Source organism: Tamandua tetradactyla, chromosome 15 (assembly GCF_023851605.1).
Source record: "Tamandua tetradactyla isolate mTamTet1 chromosome 15, mTamTet1.pri, whole genome shotgun sequence".
Classification (NCBI taxonomy): domain Eukaryota; kingdom Metazoa; phylum Chordata; class Mammalia; order Pilosa; family Myrmecophagidae; genus Tamandua; species Tamandua tetradactyla.
In genome coordinates, this window is record NC_135341.1 from 37,479,865 (window position 1) to 37,492,971 (window position 13,107).

General features: G+C 36.7%; 1 protein-coding gene and 1 long non-coding RNA gene across 5 annotated transcripts in view; one reads left to right on the plus strand and one right to left on the minus strand.

Annotated features, from left to right (window-relative positions):
• The window catches only part of PRKAR2A (protein kinase cAMP-dependent type II regulatory subunit alpha), an 80,010-nt gene that overhangs the window by 57,585 nt on the left and 9,318 nt on the right, over positions 1-13,107 (plus strand). Inside the window, exons 7-9 of one of the 2 annotated variants that reach the window (XM_077129395.1) lie at positions 9-110; positions 289-363; positions 435-532. In XM_077129395.1, coding sequence (XP_076985510.1) covers positions 9-110; positions 289-363; positions 435-532 — 275 coding nt within the window. The remainder of the gene's footprint in view (positions 1-8; positions 111-288; positions 364-434; positions 533-13,107) is intronic. The other variant, XM_077129394.1, reaches the window with a different exon arrangement.
• LOC143657234 (uncharacterized) overlaps positions 1-13,107 on the minus strand; it is a 56,806-nt gene that overhangs the window by 11,932 nt on the left and 31,767 nt on the right. The window lies entirely within an intron of this gene.

A 13,107-nucleotide genomic window follows, 5' to 3' on the forward strand; every position in this document is an offset into this window, starting at 1 on the left:
TCTTATAGGATCGGGTGACTTTTAGAAGAATCATAGTGAAAAACAATGCAAAAAAGAGGAGAATGTTTGAATCATTTATTGAATCTGTGCCCCTCCTTAAGTCACTAGAGGTAATGTCTGTTTAAATAAGAGTCTGTTTACTGGGATTTAGGAAAAGTTATTAAAATTATTCTCTTGTTAGGTTTTCAAATCATACTATTGTAACCCATTTCAGTGTTGTATAGATAATAATTCTGACTTTGATTTGAGATTTTTCCTTATAATTTGTGAGTGTGTCCATTATTTCAGGTGTCAGAAAGAATGAAGATTGTGGATGTAATAGGAGAGAAGGTCTATAAAGATGGAGAGCGCATCATCACTCAGGTGAGTGGGGTTCTTGACAGCTCTTTACTGAAAGTCACTGCCTGAAGGACTAATGCTGTCATTTGTTTCAGAACTTCCAGGTTATCCCACTGTTGGGTGCTCATGCTGTGAAGGTATTAGGTCACACTTGCTGCAGTCCTCTGAAGCCCACTGATATCTGTCAAGAGATGTATGTACATCTCTTGCTGCCATTTACCTTTCCTTGGCTTCTGATATTTTTTCGTTAGGATATCCCTTCCTCCCTCCTTTCCTTTCTCCTCCCCGCCACCCCCCGCTGCTCCCAACCCCTTTCTCCCCTCTTTTTCTTCTTTCTTTTTGTGATAACACACACATATACGCAACACAAAATTTCCCATTTTAACCACAGTTGTATATACAATTCATTGATATTGATTACAGTCACAATGTTGTGCTACCAACACCACAAATCCATTATTAAGATTTTTTTATAATCAAAAGCAGAAACTCTGACCCATTAAACAATAACTCCCCACCCCTTGTAACCTGTAATCTAGTTTCTAAACTCTATTTTTTTTTTCTGGATATTTCATATTAATGAGATCATATAATATTTGTTCTTTTGTCTTCGGCTTATTTCACTCAACATGAGGTCTTCAATGTTCGTCCATGTTGTAAAATATATCAGAACTTCTTTCCTTTTTATGACTGAACAATATTCCATGTGTGAATATATATGTATGTATGTACACATACACACACATACCAGCTTATTTCACTCAACATGAAGTCTTCAGTGTTTATCCATGTTGTAAAATATATCAGAACTTCATTCCTTTTTATGGCTGAACAGTATTCCATTGTGTGAATATATATACATATATATGTACTCACACATACCAGCTTTTATTTCTAGAATGTCATTTTCTTCTGATCCCGAGTAAGCTTCATTCTTCACTGTTAAAACCTGGAGAAGGTCAGAGAGTGGTGCCCTCTGTCGTCTCTCTGCATTTGGCATAAAGGCACCCTCTCAACTAATCCAACACAAACTAAGTTCTTAGTCCTCAATAATTGACCAGATTTGTAAGACAAGTATTTCCTTTATGCCTTTTTCTCATGTTATTTTTGTGTACAGTAAAGATAATCACATAGTAAACTGGACCATTGTAATGAATGCTGTTAACATTTTCTTCGTCTATCATGTTTACATCTTGAATTATATGTAAAGCATAGCATATTAGGGGCTTTTCTGGATGTAACCTTCTCTGCCTATGGTTCTGGCAAGAGCATTGATAAGATATCTGGTTGCTCTGGATTGCGTGATGTGTCCACTCTTGAAACTTAATGCCAGGAGTAGGAGGAAGAAAGACTCAGATTGGTCAGCTCTGAATTCAGGGCCCACTTCTAGGGCCTGTATATGGAGTTGGCCCTCCCCAAACCATAAGGCTTATTATAGAAGGGGAGAGGGAAACCCCTGACAGAAGAGATAAAGAAATAAGAAAAAAGGTATGTCTGTGTGGCATTTGAATATCTGCATTCTAGATGCCCTTACTATTAATAATTCCTTTAATTAGAAATTACTTTGATTCTACATTTAGTAAGATAGGCAAGTAGGGCCAAATATGGTAAGTGTTAAATTGGTGCATATGAATGACAGTGGGAACATAGTAAGACACCTTTAGGATGTCATGGTTTCATAGAGGAAATGACATTTGATCTGGGCATAAAGGAAAAGTATTATTTGAGCAATTGAGGTCAGAGAAAGGTCTTAGAAGGCTGGAAAATTTTTGACAATTATGACTAAAATTACTATGAACATTTGCGTATGTCTTTGTGTGGACAAATGCTTTTATTACTATTGGGTAAATACCAATATTTTAGGAGTAGAATTGCCAAATTGTATGGTAAATGTATGGTTAACTTTATAGTCATCAATGTATGTTTTAAAAAATGATTGTAGCAGGGGACTTCTGGGGAAGATAGTAGAGTAGGGCGCTCCAGAACTCAGTCCTTGTATTAGCTGGGGTTCTCCAGAGAAACAGAATCAGCAGGAGATACCCACAGACGTAAAATTTATAAAGCATCTCACATAATATTACCATGGGAATGTAGAGTTCAAGGTCCGTAGGGCAGGCCGTGAGCTGGAAACTCCGATAAAGGTCCTTAGCAAACTCTCAGGAGCGGCTGGCTGGACAACCATGGGAATGAAAGAGTCTAAAATCCTCGGGGCAGGCTATGAAACTGGCTACTCTAATGAAGATTCTAGACACACTCCACAGGAGAGACTTGCTAACTGAAGCAGGAAGAGTGACTGTCTCTTCTGAATCCTCCTTTAAAGCCTTCTGAGGATTAGATTAAGCATCACTCATTGCAGAAGACACTCCCCTTAGCTGATTACAAATGCAATCAGCTGTGGATGCAGCCAGCATGATCATGATTTAAGTCCATGAAATGTCCTCATAGCAACAGACAAGTCAGCACTTACCTGACCAGATAACCAGGTACCACCATCTGGCCAAGTTGACACATGAACCTGACCATGACAGTCCTCCTACTAAAACTGTCAGACAGGAACTGTCTGAAACAACTGTTTTGAAACTGCAGGGGCCAGAAGAACACTGCATGGCATCTAGGGAACAATGGGAGGAAGAGGCAGCTAAATTATGGTAAAGAACTGTAAATTGCTCTGTGCAGAAGCTACTGACACTGTTCCCCCACTCTTGTGGTAAGCCATCACGGGGTCCAATCCCTGGATAGCTAAATTGACAGAAATCCCCTTCCCCATAAACAGGGATAGGTATGGATGATCACTGATTATGGCTTTTGTTTAGCGAATTCACATTGTTGTTTCCTGCCTCTCCGGGCAGCCATTGTTTCAAACCTCCCCAAACAGGGGTGGAGGCAGTGGAGATTTAAAGGTATGGGGCTTTCTCAGGGCTGTGGGAGACAGCTGAAAGGCTGTATTTGCTGGGCAGGTCAGGAAAGCTCAGATTTGGGGAGCTGTCAGAGCTTTTGGAGCCCTTCCTGTTTCCCTCCCCAGGGCACCTTCGAGCTGGTCTGTGCTCCCTTCCTGGGTTCCTGGCCCTGTTTTGGCTGGGAAGGACTGTGTTCTAGTTTGCTAGCTGCTGGAATGCAATATACCAGAAACGGAACAGCTTTTAAAAAGGGGAATTTAATAAGTTGCTAGTTTACAATTCTAAGGCCGATGAATGTCCCAATTAAAGTAAGTCTATAGAAATGTCCAATCAAAGGCATCCATGGAAAGATACCGTGGTTAAAGAAGGCTGCTGAAGTTCAGGGTCTCTCTCTCAAGTGAGAAGGCACATGGCGAATAGGGTCAGGGTTTCTCTCTCATCTGGAAAGGCATGTGGCAAACATGGTGTCATCTGCTAGCTTTCTTCCCTGGCTTCCTTTCATGAAGCTCCCTGGGAGGCGTTTTCCTTCTTTGTTTCCAGAGGTTGCTGGCTGGTGGGCTCTCTGCTTCTCATAGTTCTGTTGTTCTGCTCTCTCACAACCTCTCTCCAAAATGTTTCCTCTTTTGTAGGATTCCAGTAAACTAGTCAAGACCTACCCAAATGGGTGAAGACATGCCTCCATCTAATCCAGTTTAACAATCACTCCTGATTAAATTACATCTCCAGCGGGGGTGATCTAATTACAGTTTCCAGCATACAATACTGAATAGGGATTAGAAGAAATAGCTGCCTTTACTAAATGGGATTAGGATTAAAACATGGCTTTTCTAGGGTACATACATTCTTTCCAATCAGCACAGACTGACTGGGGAAAGTCCTATCCTCCTCCCAGAATTTGTCCTTATTCTAGTTTGCAAGCTGCCGGAATGCAATATACTAAAACAGAATGGCTTTTAAAAGTTCAAAGGCTATGAAAATATCTAAATTAAGGCAGGGCTATGAAAATGTCCAAATTAAGGTGTCAACAAGAGTTTACTTTCACTCAAGAAAGGCCAATGAAGTTTAGGGTTTCTCTCTCCACTGGAAGCGCACATGGTGAAGTCTTTTCGCTTTGTCTCCTGGCTTATTTCATGAAGCTCCCCTGCAGGCATTTTCCTTCTTCATCTTCAAAGGTCTCTGGTTGCATGGACTCTCAAGCTTTTTCTGAAATGGTTCCCTCTTAAAGAGCTCCAGTAAGCAATCCCACCTTGAATGGGGTTTCTCCATAGAAACCATCTAATCAGAAGTTAACACCCACAATTGGGTATGGGTCACATCTCCATGAAAACAATTAAAAGCTCCCACCCAGCAATATTGAATGAGGATTAAAGAACTTGGCTTTTTTGGCATACACAATAGATTCAAACCAGCACAGTCATCCAGAGAAAAGCACCATGAGGCAATAAAAGGAGTGTAAAAATCTATAGAGGTGAACAGTCTGGGACAAAGAATTGACTCCAGTTTTGCTCAAACTCTTCCAAAAAATTGAAGAAGAGGGAACACTCCCTAACTCATTCTGTGAGGCCAGCATCACTCTCATATCAAAGTCTGATAAAAATAACACAAGAAAAGAAGACTACAGACCAATATGTCATATGAATATAGATGCAGAAATCTTCAACAAATTGCTGGCAAACCAAATCCAACAGCATATTGAAAGAATTGTACACCATGATCAAGTGGGATTTATCTCTGGTATACAAGTTGGTTCAACATAAGAAAATCAATTAATGTAGTATACCACATTAACAGAATAGAGGGAAAATTAACCATATGACTATTTCAGTGGATGCAGAAAAGTGACAAAATACAGCATCCTTTCTTCTCGATTAAAAAAAAAAACACTTAGAACACTAGGAATAGAAGGAAACTTCCTTAACATGATAAAGATCATGTATGAAAAGCCTACAGCCAACATCCTACCTAATGGTGAAAGGCTGAAAGGTTTTCCTCTAAGGTCAGAAACACAGCAAGAATGCTCACTTTAACTACTGTTTTTCAACATTGTACTAGAAGAGCAGTTAGGCAAGAAAAAAAAAGGCATCCAAATTGGAAAAAGAAGAAGTAATATTTTCCCTGTTTGCAGATGATATGATCCTATATACAGAAACCTCTGAAAAATCTACAAGAAAGCTCCTAGAACAAATAATGAACTCAAAGTGACAGAGTAGATGATCAACACCCCCAGGATCAGTGTTCCTATATACTAGTAATGAACAATCAGGACAAGAAATCAAGGAAAAATTTCCATTCACATCAGCAACTAAAATAATCAAATTTTAGAAGTTAAATCTAACCAAGAATGTAAAGGACTTGTACACAGAAAACTACAAAACATTGCTAAAAGAAATTAAAGAAGACCTACATAAATGGAAGAATCTATGTTCATGGATTAGAAGACTAAATATCATTGATGTCAGTACTACCCAAAACAATTTATAGATTCAATGTAATATCAATCAAAATCCCACTAATCTTCTTTTCAGAAATGGAAAAGCCAGTCATCAGATTTACATGGAAAAGTAAGAGCACCGAATGGCCAAAGCCATCTTGAAAAGAGGAATCAAGTTGGAGGACTAACACTTCCCAATCTTAAAACTTATTACAAAGCCACAGTAATCAAAGTAGCATGGTACAGTCACAGGGACAGACATAACAGACCAATGTAATAGAATTGGGAGCCCAGAAATAAACCTTCACATTTATGGCTAACTGATTTTTTTAATATAATTTTTTATTAATTAAAAAAAATTGCAAGAAAGAAATGCAAACATCCCTAATATATATATATGCTCATTCCGTTCTACATATATAATCAGTAATTCACAATATCATCACATAGTTGCATATTCATCATCATGATCATTTCTTAGAACATTTGCATCTATTCAGGAAAAGAAATAAAAATTTTAGACAACAGAGAAATAAAACAAAAACAGAAAAAGAAAAAAAAATTTACATACCATACCCCTTACCCCTCCCTTTCATTGATCACTAGCATTTCAAACTAAATTTATTTTAACATTTGTTCCCCCTATTATTTATCTTTATTCCATATGTTCTACTCATCTGTTGACAAGTTAGATAAAAGGAGCATCAGACACAAGGTTTTCACAATCACACAGTCACATTGTGAAAGCTGTATCATTATACAATCATCTTCAAGAAACATGACTACTGGAACACAGCTCCACATTTTTCAGGCGGTTCCCTCTAGCCTCTCCATTACTCTTGGGTAACAAGGTGATATCTACTTAATGCGTAAGAATAACCTCCAGGATAACCTCTCAACTCTGTTTGGAATCTCTCAGCCATTGACACTTTGTCTCATTTCACTCTTCCCCCTTTTGGTCGAGAAGGTTTTCTCAATCCCTTGGTGCTGAGTCTCAGCTCATTCTAGCATTTCTGTCCCACGTGGCTAACTAATTTTTAATTTTTATTCTTTTTAAAATGCAGTTTATTGAGATATATTCACATGCTATCTGTTCTAGTTTGTTAGCTGCCACAAGGCAATATATCAGAAATGGAATGGCTTTTAAAAAGTAGAATTTAATGAGTTGCTAATTTACAGTTCTAAGGCCAAGAAAATGTCCCAGTTAAAACGAGTTTATAGAAATGTCCAAGCTAAGGCACCCAGGAAAAGATACCTTGGTTCAAGAAGGCTGATGAATTTCAGGGTTTCTCTTTCTCAAGTGAAAAGGCACATGGCGAACACAGGGTTGCTCTCTCATCTGGAAGGGCACATGATGAGCATGGCGTCATCTGCTAGCTTCTTCTCCTGGCTTCCTGTTTTATGAAGCTCTCCGGGAGGTATTTTTGTTCTTCATCTCCAAAGGTTGCTGGCTGGTGGACTCTGCTTCTCGTGGTTATGTTGTTCTACTCTGCTCTCTCTGAGTCTCTCTCTGAATCTCCTATTCTCCAAAATGTTTCCTCTTTTATAGGACTCCAATAAACCAATCAAGACCCACCTAAATGGCTGGAGACATGTCATCACCTAATCCAGTTTAACAACCACTTTTGACTAAATCACATCATCCAGGGAGATGATCTGATTACAGTTTCAAACATACGGTAGTGAATAAGGATTATTCTACCTTTATGAAATGGGATTTTGATTAAAACTTGGCTTTTCTAGGGGGCATACATCATTTCAAACCAACACACTATACAAAGTATACAATCACTGGCTTACAATATCATCACATAATTGTGCATATGACCCCATGACCAATTTTAGAACATTTTCATTACTCCAGAAAAGAGATAAAAAGAAAAAGAAAACTCAGATATTTCCCGTACCCTCATTGTGGACCCATAGTATTAGTGTAGTACATTTGTTACTGTTAATGAAACAGTATTAAAATATTAATGTTGCCTATAGTCCATAGTTTACAATAGGTATCTTTTTTTACTATATGCCCTTCTTTCATTAACTCCTTGAAATCATGTCATACATTTGTTCTAGTTCATGAAATAACTTTTTTATATTTGTATGCCAACTGATTTTTGACAGGGTGGTAGTCTTTTCCACAAATCAGGCTGGGAAAACTGCATCTTAAAAAAAATGGGGGGGGGGGGGGAGAACCCCTACCTCATACCATATACAAAAACCAAGTCAAAATGGATCAAAGACCTAAATATAAGAGCTAAAACTATCAGAGTCCTAGAAGAAAGCACAGGGAAACATCTTCAGGACCTTGTGTTAGGCAATAAGTTCTTAGATTTTATACCCAAAGAACAAGCAACAAAAGAAAAAGTAGTAAATGGGACCTAGTCAAAATAAAAAAAAAAACTTTTGTTCCTCAAAGACTTTATCATGAAAGTAAAAGACAGTCTATACAATGGGAGAAAATATTTTGAAACCACATATCCAATAAAGGATTAATATCCAATATATATAAAGAAATTCTTCAACTTAACCAACAAAAAAGGCAAACAACCCAATTTAAAAATGGGGAAAAGACATGAATAGGCATCTGTTTAGAACATAAACACATAGGCAGAAAGCACATGAAAAGATGCTCAACATTATTAGCCAAAAGCAAAATACAAATCAAAACCAATTGCCAAAAGATGGAAGCAACCCAAGTGTTTGTCAACAGGAATGGATAAATAAAGTGTAGTATATACACAATGGAGTATTATTCAGCCATAAAAAAGGAATGAAGTCCTGATGCATGCAATAGCATGAGTGAACCTTGAAGACATTGTGTTGAATGAAATAAGCCAGAAACAAAAGGACAAATATTCTATGATCTCACTGATTTTAAGCAATTAGAATAAACAAACTCACAGAGACAGAATCTATAATATAGTTTACCAGGGGACAGTGAGGGATAGGGAATGGAAAGTTAAGGCTTAAAATGAACAGGATTCCTATCTGCAATGATTGAGATGTTTTGGTAATGGATGGTGGTGATTGTAGCACAATAGTGTGAACACGGTTAACAGCACTAAAATATATATGTGTGAATATGATTAAATGAGGAAATGTTAGGTTGTATATGTGTTAACAGAATATAAGTTTAAAAAAATCCATGGAACTACACTACACAGTGAACCCTAATTTATACCATGGACTATAATAATACAATTATAAAAATGTGCTATCATAAACTGAAACAAATATTCCACCACCAGTACATGGTGTCAGTGGTGGAGTGGTACATGGGAATTCTGTACTTTATGCAGGATTGTTCTGTAAACCCACACAAAAAAATAACTGTACCATTTGTATTCTTACTAGCAATGTTTGAGCATTCCAATTGCTCTGCACCCTCTCCAATACTTAGTGTTGATGGGGTTTTTTTGGAGGGGGGGGCGGGGTGCATGGTCCAGGAATCGAACCCAGGCCTCCTGCATGAAAGGTGAGCATTCTACCACTGAACCACCCATGCACCCGACAGTCTTTTAAATTTTAGCCATTCTAGTGGTTACAAAGTACTATCTCATTTTGGTTTTAATTTGCATTTCTCTGATGTTTAATGATGTTAAACAGCTTTTCCTGTGATTGCTTGCCATCTGTATGTTTTCTCCAGTCAAATAGCTGTACAAATCTTTTGCCCGTTTAAAAAGTGAATTGTTTGTATTTTTGTTATTGAGTTGGAAGAGTTCTTTATGCATTCTCAATATAGATCTTTTATTAGGTAATTGATTTGCAGATATGTTCTGTGGCTTGTAGATTGTCTCTTTGTTTTCTTAAGGGTAGCTTCTGAAGAGCAAAAGTTTTTAATTTTGATGAAGTCCAATTTTTCATTTTTGTGTCCAGTTTAAGAAGTCTTGCAAAGTCAGTAAGATGTTCTCCTATATTTACATACCAGCTCTATTCAATTGGAGTATCATGTGTACCACATATGTAATTTTAACTTTTTTAGAGGCCAAATTAAAAAAATCCCTGAAAAATAGACAGGTGAACTTAATTTTAATAATATATTTTATTTAACCTAATATATCTAAAATATGATTTCAATATGTAGCGATATAAATTTTATCAAGATATTTTACTTTTTATGTGTGTGTGCACACTAAGTCTTCGACATCTGGTGCATATTTTACACTTACAGAACATCCCGATTTGTTCTAGCCACATTTCAGATGCTTTATAGTCACATGTGGCTCAGTGGCTCCCATATTGAGGAGTGTGGTTTTTGAAGGTTTATAATTTTAGCTCTTACATTTAGGTCTATGATCGATTTCAGGTTAGTTTTTTGCATATGATATGAGGTTATCGTTTTGCATATGTATGTCCCAGTTGTTCTAGCTCCATTTTCTGAAGAGATTATCCTTCCTCATTGTCTTGAAACCTTTATTGAAAAATCAGTTAGCCATATGTGTTTGGATCTGTTTCTGGTCTCTTTTCTGTTCCATTGATCTGTGTATCTGTCTCTGTGCCAATACCACTTTATCTTGATTATAATAGCCTGTTAGTAAGTCTTGAAGTCAGATATTAAACCCTCCAAATTGTTCTTTTTCATAATTATTTTGACTATTCAATATCCTTTGTATTTCTACATAAATTTTAGAATCAGCTTATCAATTTCTACCAAAAAAAGCCTGCTGAGATTTTTTTATTAGGATTGTATTGAATCTGTAGATCAATTTAGGAAGAATTGCCATTTTAACAATAGTGAGTCTTCTGATTCATGAGCATGGTATATCTCCGTTTATTTAGATCTTCTTTCTCTCTGTGTTTTTTTTGTGGTTTTCGGGAGTAGTGTTCAGATCTTGTGCATCGTTGTTAAAAATATCACTGTATATTTCTTATTATTTACACTATTGTAAATAGCATTGTTTTCTGTTTTTTTCCCCCTCCATCAATTTCTGATGGTTTGTTGCTGTTGTATAGAAATGAGTTGAGTTTTGTCTATTGATCTTGTGGTATTCTACAATCTTACTAACCTCATTTATTCTAGTAGCTTTTTTTGTAGTTTCACTTCTTTTCTAATCTGTATCCCCTTTTTAAATTTTGTTTAATTTTATTTTTTGTCTTATTGCATTATCTAGAAACTTCAACACAGTATGAAAGCAGATATCCTTGTCTTGTTCTTAATCTTAACAGGAAAACATTCTTTCATCATTAAGTATTACATTAGCTTTAAGTAGTTTACAAATACTCTTTATTAGATTGGGAAGGTCCCTTCTGTTTTTAGTTTGCTGAGAGCTTTTATAACAAAGGGTGTTGAATTTTGTCATTTTTTTTCTGCGTCTATTGAGATGTTCATATAGTTTTCCTTTTTTAATTTGTTAATATGGTAAATTACACTTATTGTCGAATGCTAAACTGGTACTGTCCTAGGGTAAACCCCACTTGGTCATGAACCTAGTAGTCTCCTTTTTATGTATTACTGGATTTGATTTACTAAATTTTATTGAAGATTTTTGCATCTGTTCATTGAGAGATATTGGTCTGTAATTTTCTTTCCTCATGTGGTGTCTTTGTCTGGTTTTAATATCAACAAGACCTCCAAGTGATTTTGATATTCACTAAGGTTTAAGAACCACTGCTCTAGACCATCTCAAGATGTGGTATTGCCCTTGCTTTAAGAATACTTCACAGAAAAATTTGAGAAGCTCTTTCAAAGAGTTTTGGGAGGGAGAATACCATGATGGAACTTTATGTTCAAAGCATAGTTCTACCATCATTGAAAATAAATTGGCTCCAGCTTCAAATCATCAGGAAAATGCAAACTAAAATCCAAGATAAGGAACCATTTTCATATCCATTACCTTTGCAAAAAGTAGTAAGGTGATGACATTTTGGTTTGTTAAATCCTGCCAGATGCAATATAACAGAAATGGAATAACTTTTAAAAAGAGAATTTATTAAGTTCTAAGTTTACAGTTTTAAAACTGTCCATAAAAATGTTAAACTAAAGCATCCAAAGATACCTTGACTCAAGAAAGGTTAATCTGGGAAGGCACATAACATGGCTGGTGTCTACTGGTTCTCTGGCTTCTGGTTTCAAACAGCTTCCCCTGGGAGTATTTTCTGTCTGCATCTCCAAAGTTCTCTCTCCTGTTAGTGCTACAGCTTTTTTCAAAATGCTTTCCCTTTTAGGGACTCCAGTAAACTAATCAAGACCCACCTTGAGTGGGAGAGTAGAGTCACATCTCTATATAATCAAAAGGCCAGGCCCCACCCACAGTTGTTTGTGTCACTCTCCACGGAAACAACCTAATCAAGAGATCCCACCTTACAATATTGAATCAGGATTAGCAGACATGGCTGTCCCCACAAGATTGGCTCAAGATTTAAAAAAAAAACAAAAACATGGCTTTTCTGGGATACCTAAGTTTCAAACTAGCACAGACCATTTCAAGTGATGTAATAGGAGAATAATTTAGCTAAACTACTTTGGAGAGAAATTTGACCTTATCCTGTAAAGTTGAATTTATTCTATAACCCAGGAGTTTCTTTCCTTTATATTTATCAGTGAAACCTTTACACATATATACAAAAAGGCTTGTGCAAAAATATTCAAAGAAATATTGTTTGTGATAGCAAAAAAACAAACTAAAAATTCATCAACAGAAAATGGATAAATAGTGATATTTGGAGCAGTAAATGTAAGTGAATTAGAGTAAGAAGGAGCAACTTGGATGGATCTCAAAACATAACAAAATCAGGTAGTAAGGAATACAGGCAGTATGAGAGCATTTGTAAAGTTTAAACATGCAAAAACTGCTATTTTTATAAATTGTAAAGTATAAAGAAATGCATAGGAATAAAATAAATACCAAGATCGGGAGACTGATTTCCTCTGGTGGGAGAAGGATGGGAATATGACCAGGGATGATGATAAGGGGTAGCTTCAACTTATTTGTACATTTTATTCTTTAAACTTGGTAAAATGTTTTATAGAGTTTGTTTCATTCAATATTTTAAAATTTCTAAAATATTTCATTATAAATATCAAAATGGTACATTGCAGTTAGAGAAGCCCTCTATGGGTCCACACTGAACCCCTGCAGTGTTCTAGGTACATGTTGGGTCCTGGGTACATAAGTGTTGAAATGTTCCTCATGGCTGCACAATAGGAAGAGTGCCAGGGAAGCACTCCAAGAGCCCATGGTCCAGACACCTTCCAGGTGCAAGTGGCAGATGGGGGCAGGTGGCTCTGAAAAGAAAAATCCCTCTGGAAAGAGAAGGTGAAGACAGTAGCAGCAATCTCTCATGCTACACAGCTCATATCAGGATGGAGAACAAGAGAGGCCAGAGGGTTTGAAAGTTGGAAGGCCAGAATATCAAATAAAAACATAACATTTAGTAACCTGCTTAGCCCCTTTATAAAACCTTTTTAAATTGTGAAATGCACACAGAAAAAGCTGCGTA